Source organism: Biomphalaria glabrata, chromosome 9, assembly GCF_947242115.1.
Source record: "Biomphalaria glabrata chromosome 9, xgBioGlab47.1, whole genome shotgun sequence".
Taxonomy (NCBI): domain Eukaryota; kingdom Metazoa; phylum Mollusca; class Gastropoda; family Planorbidae; genus Biomphalaria; species Biomphalaria glabrata.
The window spans coordinates 28,006,914-28,029,729 of record NC_074719.1 but is presented as its reverse complement, the minus strand read 5'-3'; the positions used below and the strand labels follow the sequence as shown (position 1 = coordinate 28,029,729).

Below are 22,816 nucleotides of genomic sequence, written 5' to 3'. Positions count from 1 at the left end.
TCGATGGCCTTAGGCGACCCCTAACAAGACCCAGAGATTGAGAACCGCTGGTATGGGGGAATGATGTTTAGAAGCACAATACATAAGAAAAACAAACAAAATCTCTTAGACAACTAGACAAATTATGTTCTTCTAACTGGAGATATTTCCTCGCTAGACTCTGTATATGACTGAGGGAAGTGTACTTGACATCTGAGCTGAGCTGAGACTTTTGGGCTAAAGTAAATATTAGCGTTAGTTAGAGTTAGTTCATTTAGAACTTGACATTGAAGAGTTAAGGCTTTTTGGGTCAAGAGTTGAAAGCAGACATAGTCTGAATGTTAACATTAAGGATAGACATATAGTGGGTTTTAGGTTTCACTTTTTACAAAGCTAATATGAACTCACTCTGTCTGGTAAAAAGTTTATATACGCTATTTCTCCCACACCCAATCTCAGATTAAGTTCGAATTTTGCACAATTATTTCTTTTACATGATAACACAAGAATTAAAAAAAATTAACCAATTAGTTAATTATCTATTAGTAGTTAATTTTTTTTTTGGTATCTAAAAGAAAGTAAAGAATATGTACTTGCCTGAAGTGGTGGTTTAAGCTGAATTAGTCCCTTATATAGGTCGTCGCTTTAAATGGAAAGAAACAATATATAACAATGCAATGTTCTCTAGTCAAAAGTACCTGGCTAGCAGTTAGTAGGTCAGCCCGAGAAGACGTGAGCCTTCGAGTTCAGATCGTACCCCCCCCCCCCCATCTCTTTGTAAAAACTAATTACGGTAAATTCCACCCAGAGATCTCTTTCTTTCTCCACCCACCCCCCGCTCCGACTGGTCCAGACCAGTGCTAGGATCCTAGCGTATTGAGAAAGCTAAAAGCATGAAATAGCGTTAAATAAAAACAATGGGTAAAAGTAGAGTATTATTCGCACAGATTTAGTGTTGACAGATCTATAACAAATGTAATGACATGACTGACCCAAACTAATGGATACATTACACTTCGCATTAGCTTTATTGTTGTTGTTCTATTGCCATGACAGTCAAACTTACAGGAAGTCAACAATTAAGTTCTGCCGACCTCCCCCCCCCCCTTCCATTAAAAAAAACAACAACTGATTTTCATTTTCCACCCTAAGCCTTTAGTTAACACAAAATCTTTGTGTGTGTGTGTGTGTGATAATTAACTTGGAATTGCTATAAAAATAATCATGCGCCATTTTCCCATCCCAGGAATAAAGCGAAGCAGCTGGCAACTGTTAGCGTCTGAAAAAGAAGGAGAGCTGTCTTAAATTTCGCAGACATTTGAAGCCAAGTAAAAACCCAAGCCGAAGGACGACGAAAGGACAACTCCTATAGACACCCGGCGGACAAAGACAATGTCTGCAGTAGATGTGACGAAATAGGCAGGTCTCAACTGAGTTTTGTGTGGTCACGTGACTTACTGCACCCATCCGTACTCTGCGGTATCTAGAACAAAACCTTCACTTTTCAATGGACATTAAATTTAGTTTAGGAAGGTTATTATGTCTCTGAGGTATGCGTTTCTGTAGTCCTTGTGTCGTGTCTTCCTGCAAGATGTTTGCAAAGGGACGTAATCATCTTCGATTCTAAAAGAACTTATTCATAAAGCGTGAAACAATTCAGTTCTAGAGACTATCCTTCTTAGAACAACAAGAGGACAGGTGTGAACATTGCACAGAGAAAAAAATGTTGCTTCACTTGTTGCCTACCAAAAATGTCTTTGGCAAAAACTTTCTAAATGCATCCACTATAAAATAAATGATAAAAGAATTATTGAATGATTACGTGTAAAGAAACTTCAAACTTCACAAAATGCATCAAATATATTTCCAAATCTTTCAAAGCACTGGTCATGAATACCTTTGGGATTGTCAACTATTTTCCAGGAAATGTTTGTTCAATTCTTACGATGTCAGCACAATACAAATCAAACAATCTTTCTAAATCAAGCCAACAAAACAGAAGGTCAAGTTGAACGCCAACAAAACAGAGTGTCAAGTTGAACGCCAACAAAACAGAAGGTCAAGTTGAACGCCAACAAAACAGAAGGTCAAGTTGAACGCCAACAAAACAGAAGGTCAAGTTGAACGCCAACAAAACAGAGTGTCAAGTTGAACGCCAACAAAACAGAGTGTCAAGTTGAACGCCAACAAAACAGAGTGTCAAGTTGAACGCCAACAAAACAGAGTGTCAAGTTGAACGCCAACAAAACAGAAGGTCAAGTTGAACGCCAACAAAACAGAAGGTCAAGTTGAACGCCAACAAAACAGAAGGTCAAGTTGAACGCCAACAAAACAGAAGGTCAAGTTGAACGCCAACAAAACAGAAGGTCAAGTTGAACGCCAACAAAACAGAGTGTCAAGTTGAACGCCAACAAAACAGAAGGTCAAGTTGAACGCCAACAAAACAGAGTGTCAAGTTGAACGCCAACAAAACAGAAGGTCAAGTTAAACGCCAACAAAACAGAAGGTCAAGTTGAACGCCAACAAAACAGAAGGTCAAGTTGAACGCTATCAAAACAGAAGGTCAAGTTGAACGCCAACAAAACAGAAGGTCAAGTTGAACGCCAACAAAACAGAAGGTCAAGTTGAACGCCAACAAAACAAAAGGTCAAGTTGAACGCCAACAAAACAGAAGGTCAAGTTGAACGCCAACAAAACAGAAGGTCAAGTTGAACGCCAACAAAACAGAAGGTCAAGTTGAACGCTAACAAACCTGAATGTCAAGTTGAAAGCTAACAAAGCAGAAGGTCAAGTTGAAAGCTAACAAAATAGAAGGTCAAGTTGAACGCTAACAAAACAGAAGGTCAAGTTGAACGCTATCAAAACAGAAGGTCAAGTTGAACGCTAACCAAACAGAAGGTCAAGTTGAACGCTAACAAAACAGAAGGTCAAGTTGAACGCTAACAAAACAGAATGTCAAGTTGAAAGCTAACAAAACAGAAGGTCAAGTTGAACGCTACCAAAACAGAAGGTCAAGTTGAACGCTAACAAACCTGAATGTCAAGTTGAACGCTAACAAAACAGAAGGTCAAGTTGAACGCTAACAAAGCAGAAGGTCAAGTTGAACGCTAACAAAATGAGAAAGTATTATAATTTATCGAGAAGTGAGAACAGAGGTTGAACATTGCGAAAGAGCCAGCATTAGTACATCATTAAGCTTTCTACAGGGTTACAGGACCTTTCAATCTACACAAAACCACTAAGTAAAGACGCCCACGAAACAGTGACTTAATAAATACTATCAACCTGTACAGTCATATTGGATTGTTGAAATTTACTGCATTGTAGATAAGACCCAGTGCCACCCATAAAAAGTTGATCTGAAGTTTCATGTCACAACTGACTTGTCACAAAAGTAAACACGACAGCTATTTAGAAATGTCTAGAGTGGGTTCTAAGATTTCTTATCTTAGGACAATAAGTCCTTTCTCTTCTATCCATCTCAGTCTGTAGACATTATTACAGGACTATCGGTGTCTCTGGATCTAAACTTGTGCACAGTTTGGTCTTACTGCAAGGGTAAATATATGGGTTCAGTATTTGATTGTTTCACAACTAGTTTATCTTTCTAAAGCAGTGTTTCCCAAACTTTTTTTCCTTAACGGAACACTTCGTACATTCTGAGTATTTGGCGGAACACTTTGTACATTCTGAGTATTTGGCGGAACACTTTGCATATTCTTTAGAGAGATTGATTCACGTGGCGGCCTACTAGTTAATTATTCCTGTAGGTCAAGGAATACCTATTCAGGCGTCCCGAAACACTATGGTTCCGGGAACAGAGTTTTGGAAACACTGGTCTAAAGGATGTTTTTGCCACGAGTAGCGCCAGAATTAACTCTTGTCAATGTAACAATTATCAGGTCACTTACTTAAGCCTATCCTTCAGCAAAATGTTTTGTGTCACTCAGAATGTCAGATCTAGAGATTATCTTTTATTAGTAAATAAATGCTCGCACTGTACCCTTTAGTTACATAAAACAACAACAACAACAAAATAATAGTATTTCAATCTCTTTTTATTGTGTTCACTATTAATATCATAAGGAACACAGTCTCTAGACGCCATGGACTCACAGCTTACATTAGAAAATGATTTTGACTTGAGTGCAGAAAGTTCTCTCAGCAGTATTGTCAATGGAGAAGGTTTCTCTTACCATGCTTCTATTAGAGCACCCCGGGCAACTGAAGCTGTGTACAGTCGTCTTTCAGGGATATCCACAGGGATAACATCAGGGATTTCCAGGAGAAGCTTCTTGGCTGTCAATAGTCTTTATGGTAAGTATCTTAGTGCTGACAAAGTATTAAGTCTATCCTAAAAGCTATGTAGACATTTGACCTGTCTGACAAAGTATTAAGGCTATCCTAAAAGCTATGTAGACATTTGGCCTGTCTGACAAAGTATTAAGGCTATCCTAAAAGCTATGTAGACATTTGACCTGTCTGACAAAGTATTAAGGCTATCCTAAAAGCTATGTAGACATTTGACCTGTCTGACAAAGTATTAAGGCTATCCTAAAAGCTATGTAGACATTTGACCTGTCTGACAAAGTATTAAGGCTATCCTAAAAGCTATGTTGACATTTGACCTGTCTGACAAAGTATTAAGGCTATCCTAAAAGCTATGTTGACATTTGACCTGTCTGACAAAGTATTAAGGCTATCCTAAAAGCTATGTTGACATTTGACCTGTCTGACAAAGTATTAAGGCTATCCTAAAAGCTATGTTGACATTTGACCTGTCTGACAAAGTATTAAGGCTATCCTAAAAGCTATGTTGACATTTGACCTTGTCTCTGCTCACTAATGAGCCTTAACAACGTCCTATTATAAATTGACATTTTCTTCATAGTCAATAAGTGGTCAAAAGACACTAGTCAAAAACTCGAGCATCAAAATTAAATCATTTATTTCAAGTTAAAATCTCGCACGTGCTAGTAAGACTAGATCATAGACACTCAACCTGCATTACTTTCAAGCATGGAACGAATCGCTCCAACTGATTTCTAACTTTCAATCACACTGCATAAAATATTCCATTGTTTACCTTTACTTGCAGTATGTAGACACATCTTTTACAAAGCCTATATAGATGTCTGTCTTTCTAGTACACATTTTGAACAAGTTATTTCTCCCACACCCATTCTCGGAACAAGTTGTAACCTTGCATAATTATTCATTGGCAAAGACAATACATGTATAAATTAAAAAAAAAAACAACAATAAGTCAATTTATTTCTGGTAATTAAACATTTTGCTTTAGAGTGACAATGTAAATTGATTTTTCAGTATCCAGAGATAGATCATTGTTATCTCCCAGACTCATTCTAGGATCCAGTTGAAAACTTGAAACAATTACCTACTAACAATTACCTACTAACAAGTACCTACTAACAAGTACCTACTAACAAGTACCTACTAACAATTACCTACTAACAATTACCTACTAAAACATTAATCAATTTTAAATAATAACCAATTAGTCAATCAATTGTAAGTGAATAATTATTTCGTTTGATTTCGAAAAAGGGAATTAACTTCTACATTATCGAGAGTAACCTAGTTGTAAATGTGTTCTTCCCCTGAGATAAGCTTTGTTTGTCTGTTGTTGTTTTTTAAGTATTTGTATATTTTGATTGTTAGCTTGTGAAGTAGTCGCCCCTTGTCTATATTAGTTACATTCTATTCTATAAATTATTATTTCGATTGAAAGATTATTCTTGTACAATATTTGTATCCCTTTTTTAGTCCACGTCCATCAACTATTTAATAAAACTTTTGATGGACTTTGTTTCGTTCCCCATATAATTTTATAATCAGGAGATTTCAGCCAGTCTAGCAGTGAGAGAGTCGTTTCATCAGCCAGCCCTCGGGACAAGAAAGAGCTTCAGGAACTGAATGAAAAATTTGCCCAGTATGTTGAGAGGATCACGGCGCTACAACTGGAGATCTCCCCATTGGCTAAAGAACTGAAAGAGTTAAAGGTCTGGAGAAATATACTACAAACAAATAGACCCTGATCTTAAAATAGTCCTGGGATGAAAGAATACAGAGCAGTAGTAGTTATGGAAGTATTTGGCTGCCTAAATGAATGTCAGAACAGACGTTGAAATAATGTCAAGTTTTAATAACTATTAAGATAGGTCACTTTAAACAAACTAGGTGAAAGTAGGTAACTCGAATGGGTCACAGCAAATAGGTCATTGAAAATGAGTCACTACAATGTGTCACTAGGAAGTGGTCACTCCAAATAAAGGGTTTTTAAAAAAAAACTCAGTTATTAAATATTTGACTCAGGAGAGATAACTCAAAAAATCCACGTTGTATGTGAATCTAATGTGATTATTTAGTCTCATATCAATTTAATGTTTAATCAATATGTAGATCTCTAATCTCTACTTTGTCTTGAAATTAGAAAATAGTTGTTGCGTGTATCCCAGTTTCTAGATTTAATACAAGTAGGTCAAGCAAGTAGGTTACCACATTTGTTTGTAATTAAAAAGATAATTGTGTGTGTGTGTGTGTTTCAGTTGAAATGGGGCAGCAAAGTTGAAGACATTAAAGTGATTTATGAAACAGAACTGAGCAAGACAAGAGAGCTCTATGATGAGGCCACGAAAAGGATCAACGAGCTGACCAACAAACTCAACTTTGCTGAAGTGAAAGCAGATGGTCTACAGCAAGAGTAAGACAAACACTTTTTTACCATTAGTATCACGTGACAAGCCTCAATAAGTTATGAAGTGTCGCCCGGACACTCTTACGCTTGTCTCTCGAACTTCTCTTATAAACATTTTTTGTAATGATGAAAATTGGTGATTAGGAAATGAATACGATAAGTTGCATTTCTGTTCTATTATTTCTATTACTAGTATTACACATAGTGAATTTATACAAAGTCACTAATGTTTACTTTAGTCGTTTTACATTGGGACTTTTATTAAAAGAAACGTTAATATGACTGGGTTTTTTTTAGTACTAATGTGCTATTTGATAAAACTAAAGAAAATCTAGATGGAAGTTTTATACTAAATGTAGGCCCCTATTACATGGTCATATTTGGAAGAAACATAACTAGTATTGACTCTGCTCTCTGTTGTAGTCTCCAGTATGAAGTATAAATACTGTCACGCTGGACACATGATTTGCATGAATAGATTTACTACATAACTTTCTCATCTTGTAGAGCCAATGAAAGATTGAAGAAAGTTTTATTTTGTTTAATGTATGAGCCGCCAATGATTCTCTTCAAGCTAGTTGAGCTAATATGTGAATATTGCGTCATTGTTTGTTGTGAAGGTTTTAGGAGAAAGTAAAGGATGTGACTGAAATAAAATGACAGTCTTCAATGTCTACGTGTAGAAATACATAGTCTCTTCTCTATTGTTTTTATTATTGATTAATGTCTACAGTATGTTATATATTTATCTGTGACAACAGATCACTAGTTTTTGGTTGCAATAATTGATTTTAAATTGGGGTAAAATTTCGTATATACACTATGTTTTTTTTTGTCTATGGCATTGAGTTATACCCACTACTAATAATTTTGGGAAAGGGAGGGGTAGCTTCATGGGCGTAGCCATGGGGGGGGGGGATTTGGGGTTCAACCCCCCCCCCCCCCCCCGAAATGAAATCCCCCGCCCCTCGGGGGGGGGGGAGTCGGAATTTAGTGATTGATTTTTTGCTTTGATTTTGTTTATTTTAGGTGAGATTTTAATACTAAACCATCACTTGCCCCAGCACAACCAAAGGGGTTTTAAGTTTAAAACCCAAAGGGGTTTTAAGTTTAAAACCCCATACCAGGGAGTTTTGAGTTTAAAACCCCCTACAAGGGGGGTTCGAATTTAAAAACCCCTACCAGGGGGGTTCAAGTTTAAAAACCCCTACCAAGTGGTTCGAGTTTAAAACCCCTACCAGAGGGGTTCGAGTTTTAAACCCCCTACCTGGGGTTTTTGCAGTTAACTCCCCCTCTTCTATAAAACAAAACAAAAAAAAATGCAAACGAAAATCCCCTAATTCCAAGAGCACAGTTAAGGAAGATTTTGATTTTAAAACCCCCTCTAAAATTTACGATAAACCCCCTCTTTAATATAAAAAAAAAAAGCTAATTACGCACTCAAAATGTTATGAGCGTAGCTAAATGGGTTTTGACTCAGCGGGGTTTGAAGGTAAAAAAATACCTCTTCAATAATAAAAACAAAGCAAATTATACACTAAAAATGTTATGAGTGTAGTCTAAGGGGTTTAGAGTTTAAACTCCTCTCCAGTGGAGTTTGAAGCTAAAAGTACATCTTCAATATAAATAAAAGAAAATTACTCACCCTAAAATCTATGAGCGTAGTCAAAGGAGTTTTTAAACCCCTCCCAGGGGGGTTTGAGGATAAAAAATACATCTTCAGTGTAAGAAAAAAAAGCAAATTACGCACTCAAAATGCTATGAGGGTTGACGAAAGGGGTTTTGAGTTTAAACCCCCATTCAGAGGGGTTTGGTGCTAAAAATACATCTCCAATATAAAAAAAAAGCAAATTACACACTAAAATTATTTGAGCGTAGCCAAGCCAATCGTGGATTTTGAGATTAAACCCTTCTTCTACAGATGGCTTTTTTTTAAAGTTTAAAACCCCTCCAGATGGTTTTGAGTCTAAGATCCTTCTACAGAGCAATTTGAGGTGGAAAACCCCCAACAGAAGATTTTGACGATAAAACTTCTCTTTTCGATATAAAATCTAAATCAAACTACAGTCACTTAATTCCAAGAGCGTATTCAAGAGAGGTTACACATTTTTACCAGTGGCAGGGCCCCATTAATAAACTGCAGTGAATAGTCATCTACCGAAATCGAAAAACACTAAATGTAGCTCAACAAAGATGGCTAAGACAGATTTTAGGATTCAGTTATAGAGATCGGGTCTAAATCAAGGAAATCCTATGCCGAACTGGGAGTCGACCCCTTAGTAAGATTGTGAGAGAACGACGCATGAGGTTTGCGGGACATGTTCTCCGACAAAATGAATTACGCATAAGAAGAGTTGCAATGATATTCTAGTACAACTTGACGCCACTCATTCATGGAGGTCCTCATGGTAGGTGGAAAGAGGCTTCAGACATTACCAGTGACAGATTTGTATGGAAACAGCTTGACGTCAAATGCTCCGAACGGCGTGGGAGGGTCTAAGTCAGTAAGAATAGCACATTAGGTTTTTGAAATAAAACTTTTTAATAGCAGGAAAATGCAGTGTAGATACCTCAGAATAAGCATTTTGTTGGCTTTCAATACCAGAAATAGTGCTTGGCGGCGGGGCGAAGCGCTGGGGAGCTCCTAGACCCCCTTGCTAGTAATGGCGGGGAGTCTACAATTTTATGGAAACAGCTAGATGGCCAATGCGCCGAACGACGAGGGAGGGTCTAAGTCAGTAAGAATAGCACATTAGGTTTTTGAAATATAACTTTTAAATAGCAGGAAAATGCACTGTAGATACCTCAGAATAAGCATTTTGTTGGCTTTCAATATCAGAAATAGTGATTGGCGGCGGGGGCTGGGGGAGCTCCTATTGCTTCCCCAGACCTCTTTGCTAATAATGTCGGGGAATCTACAATTTTTCCACTAACTCATGGAAGAACATATTCTAGGGCACAATAAACGTCTTCCGAAAGAACGAAGGGTCAGAATGTAATAAAGATTATGTACACACACACATACACATTAATGCATATATTTTTTTTTGCGAGGGGGGGTCGGTAGGGAATTCACCCCCCCCCGAAAAAAAATCCTGGCTACGCCCATGGGTAGCTTTGATCAGTGTTTGAACTCTATTTTGCAAAGTAACGTGAAGAAAGAAAATCTTAACACTGAGATCTCCCCGCTGCAGCCCGGTACGACTTGCGTGCCTTGACCTTTAAGGAAACATTCACTTTTGGTTTAGGGGCGACAACGCACTAAGTTTAGTATATGTATAATAAGTTAGTAAACCCTGCAGAACTATGACGCCAAACGGTCGCCACCTATCTATATAACAAAATATTTCTTACAATGGTTTCCACCGCACACACATTCATATAGAAGGAAATCAAATAGAAAACTGAAGTTCTGGCCAAAGATGGAGAATGTGCAGTTTGTCAAATAACTGACAGAGAGGGGAATAGAATATATATTGGTAATAACGCGGATCTATTTTTTTTTAAGAAACTCAGACTCGGTCAAATCCGATCCGAACAACTTTGTTCCAGTTCAACTCACTTCCCATCTGATTAGATTCAATCCGATCTGATCCTATCCAATTCTCTTCGATCAGATCAAATCCGGATTCGATCCGATCCAATCTTATTTTGTTTGAACTTAAAGAAATTTATTTTTAACAAATTTTGTTTGACTGTCATATGACAGTAGATCTTAGATTATTTCATTGTTGATATTATTCCAATTGTGTCTGTTTATATATTAAAATATGTATTTTACTCCATGTCTAGACTGGACTTGGCTAAAGCATTACATGATGATGACTACGAGAAACTGGTGAAGTTGACCCAGGTCACATCCAAACTTAAAAGTGAGCTCCAGATGTTCAGGTCTGTGAGTGAACTAAATGAGATAGAAAATCAAAGACGCAGAGAAACAATAGCTAGATATCAAAACGATTTGGAAAAAGTGAAACTGGTATGTCTAGCGTACTCACACATAACGTCATACACAAGCTGGAAGTAACAGCGCTCACATTTGTATGACCACAACGATAAGCATATTTTAAACACGCCTCAGAAAACTGTAGATTGAGGGGATGTAGTGTCACATTATAGGACTGTAAAATATGAACTTATAAAACTACTTTTTAATCTATCAAAAATGGTTAATACTTAAGTGCATATAATGTTTATACTTTAATTTAAAAAAAGAACGAATACTTTGAATAGACAAAAGAAATCTGTTGCATCTATTTTGTGCACGATGTTGAAAATGGTGAACTTGTTACTATAAATAGCTGTTTCGTGGTTGATCTCTGAACTTGACACATACATATTGTGTATCAGCTCTAGACCAATCTGGAACGACCCTAAAAAGGCGAAAGTTAAGATTAGAGAAATTGCAAAATTTATGATACGCCTATACGTGACAAACTCTGTCCGTCTGGTCAAAACTTTATATCAATAGTGTCAACACACTCTGTCCGTCTGGTCAAAACTTTATATCAATAGTGTCAACACACTCTGTCTGTCTGGTCAAAACTTTATATCAATAGTGTCAACACACTCTGTCCGTCTGGTCAAAAGTTTATATCAATAGTGTCAACACACTCTGTCTGTCTGGTCAAAAGTTTATACATGTTATTTCTCCCAAACACAATCTCGAATCAAGTTGACATTTGCAAAATTATTTTTTTTACTTGACAAAACAAGAATCAATTTAACAAAAAAACAAAATAAAAAATTAATTAACTATTGTAATTAATTATTTTGTTTGGTATCTCGAACAAGGGAAAGAAATTGTACTTGATTGATTACCAACCCATTTCCTTTAACTGATCCAGACAAGTGATAGGATAATAGCGTATTGAGAAAGCTAAAAGCCTGAAATTGCGCTAAACAAAAAAAAATATTTCTAATCGCACAGATTTATTATTGTTATTATCTAGATCTAGTAAAATTTTAATTACATGACTGATCCTAACTAATTGATACATACACGCTTAATATAAGCTTTCTTTAAAAAAAAGTATTTTAATTTTATTATTCCTGGTACTGTTCCCTAAAGTAAGCTCTTTGCGGGCCCCAAAGGAACATTTGATTTGGCCAGAATTAAATTAAGCTTGCTCTTTTTGACAGTGGTTAGCATGTCATCCTTGGGGGTCCAATTACTTATTCTTCCTGTTTCTAATCTCTTCATTTGTGATGCGATACCAAGGATCATCTTATTATATTTGTATTGTTTGAATATATTCCTAAATATGTATCATTTTCCTATTAAGGAACTTAGCCTGAAAACTCTTGAGATGTTGAATGCCACCAACGAATGTCAGAAACTGCAAGAGGAAATGAGAATTTTAAAAGCCATTCATGACAAGGTAATTACTAGAGATGTCTGAATTGTGAATCTTATAATTGTTTAGGCCACAATAAAAAACTCGATCAATAAATTTCTATCGTTTATAAATCATGTTAGTCTGGGGCGTTTGGTGAGGAACTTTAGAACCATGCATTTATTGCATAGTACATTGACGACAGTCATAAATGGTGACACCAACCAACCCACATCAAGTTATACGATACGCTTACCTTTGAATGTCAAGCGTTATCAGTGGCAGGTAGAAGTGTAGTCTCAGTGGTAGGTAGGCGTATAGTCTAGCTAGAGGGAACTTGACAAGGTAGACATAAATACAACTTAGTTTCACATTTCTGTGTTACTTTATCTCCAACCTACGCCATGTGTGCACCAGTCAATGTGTGCACCAGTCAATGTGTAGCCAGGGTTATTTTGAGTCAGTTCAACTGTGACGTAACAATGCTGTTGTCAGTCGTAGAGCGTCACGTTCTGAGAATGTCACAATGGAGATCAAGTTTTGTTTATTTAATACCAAATTTAAAAACAAATATGTAGCTGAAAAGATTCTAAAGCAGACGTCTTGTTGGTTGAGACTCTGTCTACCATGACATACCATGTCAACAAGATTTATTATATTACATCATATGACATATGACATGATTGCTATCCCAGACAATGAGTTGAAACAAACATGGAAACAACTTCTTCTGAATAGGCTCCATTGCGCTGTCTCCGATGCTGTAAACAACCAATCACTAGCCAATCCAGAACTTTGTAGGGAGTCACACTTGACAGACACAGACATTACAGATTGACTCAAGTTCTCTTTGGCAGACAAATACAATGTTTATTTAATGACAATAATAACAATACTTGAACCTTATTGGCAGTTACATTAAGACTTCCGATGTGAAACATAATTACATCCACATAACAGCGGTATTGAATGTCCAAGAGGATTAGTTACAGAATAAACCACATGTAACGTCCGCATCACGGCGGGTAACAATAATATACCAAAAATACATATCTAACTCTCAGTGTTCAATGGCTTCAACTGCCCAAAAGATACTACTCAACTCAGAGTTACAACTCGACTAAAACGCTACTACTAAAATCATCTTTGACTGCCTCGTTCAGAGGATAACTCTTGACTCTTTCTGACTGAACTGACTGAACTCAATATTTAGTCATTCTACTTCCTGTTTTCTACATCAGGAATTCTTTTCAATCGTCTTAACCTGAGGTGAATATTCAATCAGGCGACTGTCAACTGAACATTCAATCAGGCGACTGTCAACTGAACATTCAATCAGGCGACTGTCAACTGAACATTCAATCAGGCGACTGTCAACTGAACATTCAATCAGGCGACTGTCAACTGAACATTCAATCAGGCGACTGTCAACTGAACATTCAATCAGGCGACTGTCAACTGAACATTCAATCAGGCGACTGTCAACTGAACATTCAATCAGGCGACTGTCAACTGAACATTCAATCAGGCGACTGTCAACTGAACATTCAATCAGGCGACTGTCAACTGAACATTCAATCAGGCGACTGTCAACTGAACATTCAATCAGGCGACTGTCAATTTATTATAAATTTACAAAAAAGCTCATTTGTAAGTGATACATTTTGTTCAATAGGTATGTTTGTAACTTTGTTTTGTTACAGAACTAGAATTCAAATCTCTAAAAAAAAAACATTTCGGAAGTTGGAGGAGAAATTAAGTGAAACAATTAGATTCTGCTCTAAATTTTTTGCATTTTTAGGATTGAAGTATAAATTGTAAGTTATTGTCCCAATTTTTTTCATACCACAGAAAATAATCAGTATGAGCAAAGGTCTGAAAAAGATGACCAGTGTAATAATATTTTGGTTCAGAACTCATCTCAATTGTTAACTCTTATAACGAAAAGTTTCGTATGAATTCTACATTTTCCAAAAAAAAAATAGTCTTACTTAAAATAACTAGAACTAATTTTGTTCACAAACTATGATTTCTCCATAAAAAAGGATCGCCTCCCCCCCCCCCCCATTCAGAGGGCTATAGTGGGGAGGGCAGCACAAGAGAAATCGCCCCCCCCCCCCCACCTAACCAAATCGGCTAAGATACCAGAAGTATAGCGACATAATATAAAAATTATATATTAATTCAACTAATTTTCTTCACAAACTATGATTTCTCTATAAAAATAGGACCACCCCCCACTCAGAGGGTTGGACTGGGGAGAACAATACATGCAATCGACCCCCCCTACCCCACCGAATCGACCAAGATACCAGAAGTATAGCAACATAATATAAACATGATATTGTAATTCAACTAATTGTGTTCACAAACTATGATTTCTAATTAAAAGTAGGACCCCCACACACATACACTCAAAAGGTTTAGGTTGGAAGGGCAGTACATGTATTCGCCCCTCCCACCCCACCCAATCAGGAGAACGACATCATATAAAGAATGGTTAAAATATCAATAAAAAGTTTTAATAATATGGATATTTAATTGATTTCGTTAACAAGCTGTGAAAATCTACAAATAAATTGGACCGCCCCCCCCACTCGCAGGTGGGGGGGGCGGATTTGATGCAATCGCAACCTCCCCATCCCACCAAATAGGTGTACATACTAGAGGGGTGTGTGAAATAATCTAAAAATAGGATGGAATATAATATAAATAATTAGGATATATTATTAACATAATAAATAAATTCGTATACAAATTGGGTGATTTCTTTACTAAAATTCGTCCGCCCCCCTCAAAGGGCCGAGTGGGGGGGGGGAGATCGCCCATATAGCCCCCCCCCCGGTTCCGCCAGTGCAACCAATCCTCCTGGTGAGTGTCTTTGATCATGTATAGATGTTTGAATGTGATCAGTAAAAATAGTTCTACGCTCGTTTGACCTATTTAAAACGTTGAAGCAGGTTTATAAATCAATGACTTCTACTTGCTCCAGGAAAGAAAGGAGTGGTCAGTTCTGGCCAGTATAGATTCAGCAGTCAGGAACCGAGAGTTCTGGAAAAACGACGTGTACTTGGCAATACAGAAAATAAGACAAGAATACGAAGCCAGAGCTGATCAAATCAAGGGAGAGAACGCCACAGCATTTGGAATTCAAGTAATTCTTCCTGATCGAATCTGAACTTTATAGACATTATAGAATTAGAACATATTCTCTTGTTAAAGTTAGCTTAGAACGATGCTATTTGTTTCTAATATATATATATATATATATATATATATATATATATATATATATATATATATATATATATATAAACAGATTCAAGAAATTTCCACTGAAGTCCAGAAATATAAATTGGAGGCTTCCTACGCCAGAGAAGATCTGGGTCGTCAGAAACAGGAGCTGATTGAGTTGAGGAACAGACTGGCAGATACTGAAAGCTTAGTAAGTAGAGACACATAGACTTACAAACTAGAACTGATTAACAGTTTACCTTGAAATTAATATTTGTTTAACAGTTAGACTTGGAAATTATCAGTTTTGGACTAGAAGTGCTTAGGTTGGACACACAACTAGCCGTGGTACTTGTTTTGGAGGTTGTTACAACTATTTGGAGCCATGCTACTGTGGATTCCTAACTTCGTGTAGAGCTGTCAGCGGGACCAAGTTCTATTTATAGGATACAACTAAAATACACTGAGTATTATTGCCTACAGTGAATAGCGTATAAGATCAATCAATCTTGAATATCCAGCCATAAGCTGCTGGTCATGTACCGAGCAATAATAATCCAAATAATATGACCCACTGTTTTAACTCTTCAATAATGAAATCACATAAGTCCAATAACTACAATCAATATATAGATGTCCGCTCTCTAGCAAGACCATGAAACAACTGTCCAACTACTTTCCCCTTACTGCCCATCTATGTGACCAAATGACAGATGAAGCTGTGACAGAACTAGGCGTTACATTTTCTTGTGACCAGGACATTGTGCAGGGAATACAGTTGTTTTTAATTCGTTAATTCAGTAATTACGTTTTTGTTCGTGGTTTTACTTTCTTAAATCTTAATAAATAATTTAAATAACATTTTTACTTTTTTGTTTCAGTTAAATCAATGTAGACTTAAGCTTGTGTTGTTGTTTGTTTGTATGTAAGTCTAACCCAGTGTGTTCCACACTTTGTCTCTCACGAAGCACTTTGCTCATTGTTAGTATTTAGCAGAACACTTTGTTTTTGTTTTTTTTTTGAGAGATTAAATCGCGAGTTGGTTTCTCGTTTATTACTCAAGTAGTTTGTAGAATACTTCTTCAGGCCTTGCGGAACACTAGGGTTCCACGGAACACAGTCTGTGAAACATTGAACTAAACAATAGTTTCTCTTGGCACACTTAAAACATTTGTATTGATGAGCGGTGGAGACTAGTTTATAATGCACTCTGTCAACATCATATTGTTTATCATACACTCTGTCAACATTATATTGTTTATCATGCACTCTGTCAACATCATATTGTTTATCACGCACTCTGTCAACATTATATTGTTTATCACGCACTCTGTCAACATTATATTGTTTATCATGCACTCTGTCAACATCATACTGTTTATCATACACTCTGTCAACATCATATTGTTTTTTATCATGCACTCTGTCAACATCATATTGTTTATCATGCACTCTGTCCACATCATATTGTTTATCATGCACTCTGTCAACATCATATTGTTTTTTATCATGCACTCTGTCAACATCATATTGTTTATCATACACTCTGTCAACATCATATTGTTTATCATACACTCTGTCAACATCAAATTCTTTATCATGCACTCTATCAACATCATATTGTTTATCATACACTCTGTCAACATCAAATTCTTTATCATACACTCTGTTAACATCATACTGTTTATCATACACTCTGTTAACATCAGTGGGTTTTTTTTCTTTTGTAAACGTGTACTGGAAGCAGAAGTCATTAGTAGACCTAGTCCTTGACTGACTGACTGATGATGTCGTTACTGGATGCAGAAGTTATTAGTAGATCTGGTCCTTGATTGACTGACTGATGATGTTCTTACTGGAAGCCAGAAGTTATTAGTAGACCTGGTCCTTGACTGAATGACTGATGATGTCATTACTGGAAGCAGAAGTTATTAGTAGACCTGGTCCTTGACTGACTGACTGATGATGTCATTACAGAACTTGATGTATGAAAAGAAATTCAGTGAGCTTCAGAGAGAACTTGAAATCAAAGTGACAGAGAGTCAGTCAGACAGAGAGAGACTCTATCTTGCAAACGAAGAAATTCAGAAACTGCTGGAGAAACTCAACTCCCAAAAAGTGGTCACCACTTCTCTGCAACAAGAGATAGAAGAGTACAGATCTTTGTTGAAGAGACTAGAAGAGAGGTAAGGGACCTATCTGAATGTTAAGTGATAAGAAGCGAGGATTACCGTTCCTGATTATTAGAGCGTCAGGCTAAGATTAATGTAAATTGTAAATGATTAAAATTAATCAGACGTCATAAAAATGATGATGCATAATCATTCTAAGAAAATTGTGTTGGTGTGGGCTTGTTCTGGGTGGGTAGCTACTTATCAAAAAGACTTCTTTTTGGGAGGATTCATGAAGTTGTCTGTTCTCTTCCTCTCGTGCTGCTTGTTATGGGGAGTTATCAGTTCAGAGGGTGCGTGGTCCGGTAAGAGCAGCTCTTTCTGTCTCAAACTTTCGTTGCCAGTATGTATGTAACACGTAGGCACTATTATGGCACTTACCTTCACATTTACATTGTCTTTGCAATACGCCTGTGTAATGGAGAGTGGCCAGTTCCTTTTTTTTTTGGTATCATCAGTTAGTATGCATTTTATTATTCTTATTAATCTTATTTGTATTTGTGCTTTTTTTTTGTAACTAGGAATGAGTTTAGCTTGCAAGAGTTTGCCCAAGTTCAAGTTTCAGGATCCTCAACTCTGCAGGAGTTTGGCCATGTTCAGGTTTCAGGATCGTCAACTCTGCAGGAGTTTGCCCAAGTTCAAGTTTCAGGATCGTCAACTCTGCAGGAATTAGGAAAAGGTTCAGAATTGTCAACTATCTCTGTGTCCAAACAACAAAGAAAATTTGAGCGGACATTTAAAGGACCTGTTGTTATAGACGAAATAGACGAGGAAGGCCATTTCATCACGTTAGTCAATAATTCAACATCCCCCCAAAAGGTAAATCAGGAAGCGGTGAACAGTGTGGTTTTAGAATGTTTAGTTTTATTTCATTTTTTTTTTGGTGTGAGCAAGATAGCACTAGAGACTTGTGTATGACAAAGAAAGCACTAGAGACTTGTTTATGACCAAGATAGCACTAGAGACTTGTTTATGACCAAGACAGCACTAGAGACTTGTTTATGACCAAGATAGCACTAGAGACTTGTTTATGACCAAGATAGCACTTGTGACTTGCGTATGACTAAGATAGCACTTGTGACTTGTGTATGACTAAGATAGCACTAGAGACTTGTTTATGACCAAGATAGCACTAGAGACTTGTTTATGACCAAGACAGCACTAGAGACTTGTTTATGACCAAGATAGCACTAGAGACTTGTTTATGACCAAGATAGCACTTGTGACTTGCGTATGACTAAGATAGCACTTGTGACTTGTGTATGACTAAGATAGCACTAGAGACTTGTTTATGACCAAGATAGCACTAGAGACTTGTTTATGACCAAGACAGCACTAGAGACTTGTGTATGACCAAGACAGCAATAGAGACTTGTGTATGACTAAGATAGCACTTGAGACTTGTGTATGACCAAGACAGCACTAGAGACTTGTGTATGACTAAGATAGCACTTGAGACTTGTGTATGACTAAGATATCACTAGAGACTTGTGTATGACCAAGACAGCACTAGAGACTTTTGTATGACTAAGACAGCAATAGAGACTTGTGTATGACTAAGATAGCACTTGAGACTTGTGTATGACTATGATAGCACTAGAGACTTGTGTATGACCAAGACAGCACTAGAGACTTGTGCATGACCAAGACAGCACTAGAGACTTTTGTATGACTAAGACAGCACTAGATACTTGTGTATGACTAAGATAGCACTTGAGACTTGTGTATGACTATGATAGCACTAGAGACTTGTGTATGACCAAGACAGCACTAGAGACTTGTGCATGACCAAGACAGCACTAAATTTGTATATGACCAAGATAGCACTAGATTTGTATATGACCAAGATAGTACTAGAGACTTGTGTATGACCAAGACAGCACTAGAGACTTTTATGATAAATCTATGAGTACTCTATACAGATACAATTTGTTACTGTTATTGTATGTTTTAAAATATTCTATTCCCAGGCATCATACTTAAAAAAACAGAAACTCACTATGTACTTTTACAATCTATTCATCAGGATGTTGATCTTAATGGCTGGAAGCTAAGACGTATTGTAGAACCCAGCAGACGTGAACCTTATGAGTATGTCTTCCAGAACTATGTTCTTAAATCTGGAGCCAAATTAAAGGTTTTTACTTTTGTTTCATCTTATCTCTTCTTACTATAGGTATACACTTTATTTGTTTGAATGGAGACTACTTACAAAGATTCACTTAAGGTAACGAAGTAAGTCAAGTAACCAATGTTAAAAAGTATATTTAAACTTACTTCAATGTTACCTTAAAATAATGAATCAACGTAAGTAAGAAGGCTAGCCTATTAGTTACTTTAAAGTAACAAAGTAACACGATCCTAAATACTTGACACACATCTCTTACGCTAATAAATGGCCTAATGTTTTAGGTCTACGCCAAGTCACAAGAAGCTCTTGCCTTGCCAGGGGATCTTGTCTATGAAGGCGCAGAGACATGGGGAGCTGGCAACAGGGCAACAACAATATTATACAATCAGAGTGGACAGGTCAGTATTATTCAATCTGAGTGGACAGGTCAGTATTATTCAATTAGAGTGGACAGGTCAGTATTATTCAAACAGAGTGGATAGGTCAGTATTATTCAATCAGAGTGGACAGGTCAGTATTATTCAGAGTGGACTGGTCAGTATTATTCAATTATAGCGGACAGGTCAGTATTATTCAATTAGAGTGGACAGGTTAATATTAGCCATTTAATAAAAAGTGTACTTTTAAGTATTATATTATCATACAGTTTAAAATTCTATTAGCATTATCTTATTTACAAAGTTATATGAAATATTTTACATATAAACAAAACTTAATTCATCGACTTCTTTTCTCATGTAAAAAATATTATCACTTTTCATCGAATTCCTTTGTTATATCAAGAACTTATCACTTTTCAAAGAATTCGTATATTATATCAAGAACGTATCATTTTAAAATAATTCTTATCCTATATTTTATCATCTTGTAATTTTTCATCGACTTCTTATCTTAATCTAAAATTTATCATTTCTCATTAACTTTTTATGTCATAAGCTTATAATTTTGTTATCAACTTCTAATCTTTGATCAAGAACATACCATTTTTATTTTCATCGAATTTCTGTCTCATTTCAAGAACTTATAATTTTTGTTCATCGACTTTTTATCTTATATCTTATTTCTGAATTTCTCAGGAGAGAGCTCGTATAGAGGAGACAGCCAGCTTTCAATAGACAGAACATTTGGAAACCATTCTCAACTCTCCTCTATCTTATGTAACCATTGGGAGAAATGAAAAGTAGAGAGATGACTATTCAATGTAGACACTTAATACTGCATTAGGGCCTCCTTTGTTTTCTATTTAGTTGATTTTCTCCATCCTATTAAATGTAGACTTTTAGTTGTCAGTAGGATTCTACTGGGAAATGGGAGTGCACACGTGTCTGGAGAAGTGTGTGTAATTGTGTTGTTTTTTTTCTGTGTTAAAACATTCTTTATAAGCATTTTTTACAATACCTCTATTCAAGTCAGAAATGTATGTAACCAGCAGCCTGCACGGAACCTGCATGGACGCTGATCTGAAAAAGGCTCTAACTATTTTCCTAGAAATATAACATTTCCATACATCACTGAAAAAAGCTACTAGCTCGTTGCCCACACGGGGGAAGCTTTAGTTTAATTGTTATAATTTTTCTAAGTAAAAAAAAAATATTTAAATTTGACTTGTGAACTAGACGTAGAGCTAGAGCAAACATCGGTGTACTGATAACATGAGTTGTTTATTCAATTGAAAGTTTATTGATAGTTTATATGAAGCTTTGCTTATACTATTATGTTCTAAGTGTAATGAAGGTACCAATAAATAATTGGCCGTTATTCATGTATTGTCTACCTATTTAAAATGTTTTTCTTATATTTTATATTTAAGTTCTCATCTCTTGACTTTATAGAGCATACACAACAGTTTTTGTAGCAACTTTTTCATAGAACCCGCATTTTCATAGGACCCGCACTAATTGAAGGTGTATAAATTGTTAAATTAAACCATTTTATAACTTAAAAACAGATTTCCCAAGCCCTCCTTTCGATTTACCAGGAGCCCCTGGAAACTCCCGAAGTTGCAAAATATACGTAAAAGTCCTTAAAATATACGGAAATATATAGACCAACATTGTCATTTTGGGGTGTCATTCAATATAGAAAACGCCAATCCTACGCGCGATAAATAAAAACGGCAATATGCATTAGCCGTAATTGTGTAAACTGGTGAAAGAAGCTTCTCGCGCCTTAAACTAATGAAGAATTACTTGAGGTCAACAATTCTCAAAGATAGATTGAAACATTTGGTAATTCTTGCTATTAAGCGTGATCTATCTAGGAAACAGAATTTTTATGATGTACTGTGTGACTTTGCTACACGCAAGGCTAGTAAAGTAGTTCTGTACGTAGTAAAGAATGTATAAAATGCATAGACAAATTTGTTTTCTAATACAAACTCCTAAATTTCACTTATTATCCGCTTCCCTAACCAAAACCTGGACCCGCGAAATTTGTTTTGCATAGCGCCCCACAATGGCTAAGTCCGGCCCTCGTGAATTTACTTAGTAGATTACTTGTTCTATTTCCATGACTTCTTGGTCAGAATGGTTAAGTCCTGCGCTGCTATTTAGTGTTTGTAATATGTTTGTTTATAAAATGTTTTACATGTTTCGGATGTTCCTTCGGAGTCTCTAGTGCTACCTTGGTATTACACAGCCATCGTAGAGACGGGTGAATACTACTAGTTGTTTTTCGTGTGATAACTCTAACCGCAAAAATTTTTCCTTTACTTCTTGCTTGCGTGTCCAAACTGTTGAGCCATAAAGAGAATTATATATTGTTATAACTTAAGTGAGGCAACTCAACGAGACATAGCCGTTTATTTACACGACATCACAGGTACACAAAACAACATCTATCTTAGGCACAATCTCTCCATATTGGCTCTCTACTTGGGCGGAAATTGTTCTCTTCTTCTTAAGTTGACATCCTTTCTAGTCAATTCTATAACAGTGCGCACATCTGTACTAGCCTGGATGGCGGTGCGCACGTCAGAGTTATAACAATATATACAGATTGTAAAAACTCTGCCCCAGAACAAGTACGTATGTATCGCGCCAGAACACTGTTAAACATTGAAAACGGACGGACTGTTTAGAACAGTGGAGGGGCGCAAGTGACCCCTGGGGGGCGAAATCGTGAAATTTGGGGGGGTCACTGTGAGACAAAAGGGCGTTTGTGAGGCGCTGTGCCAATCGCTTTACCGCTCAGCCACCGCTCCTCCTGTTCTATCATAACAGTTTTATTTATCCTATTGGAACTGAGC

General features: G+C 36.6%; 1 protein-coding gene across 1 annotated transcript; it reads left to right on the top strand.

Annotated features, from left to right (window-relative positions):
- Positions 1 to 1,302: 1,302 nt before the first annotated feature.
- Positions 1,303 to 21,327, top strand: LOC106056751 (70 kDa neurofilament protein-like). The gene is made up of 13 exons (XM_056041803.1): positions 1,303 to 1,458; positions 4,066 to 4,296; positions 5,839 to 6,002; positions 6,549 to 6,703; positions 10,490 to 10,676; positions 11,983 to 12,078; positions 15,026 to 15,187; positions 15,353 to 15,478; positions 17,245 to 17,453; positions 17,960 to 18,257; positions 19,465 to 19,575; positions 19,851 to 19,967; positions 20,646 to 21,327. The coding sequence occupies exons 2-13, from the start codon at positions 4,086 to 4,088 to the stop codon at positions 20,682 to 20,684; spliced, it is 1,875 nt and encodes a 624-aa protein (XP_055897778.1). The 5' UTR covers positions 1,303 to 1,458; positions 4,066 to 4,085; the 3' UTR covers positions 20,685 to 21,327.
- The last annotated feature ends 1,489 nt before the right edge of the window (positions 21,328 to 22,816 follow it).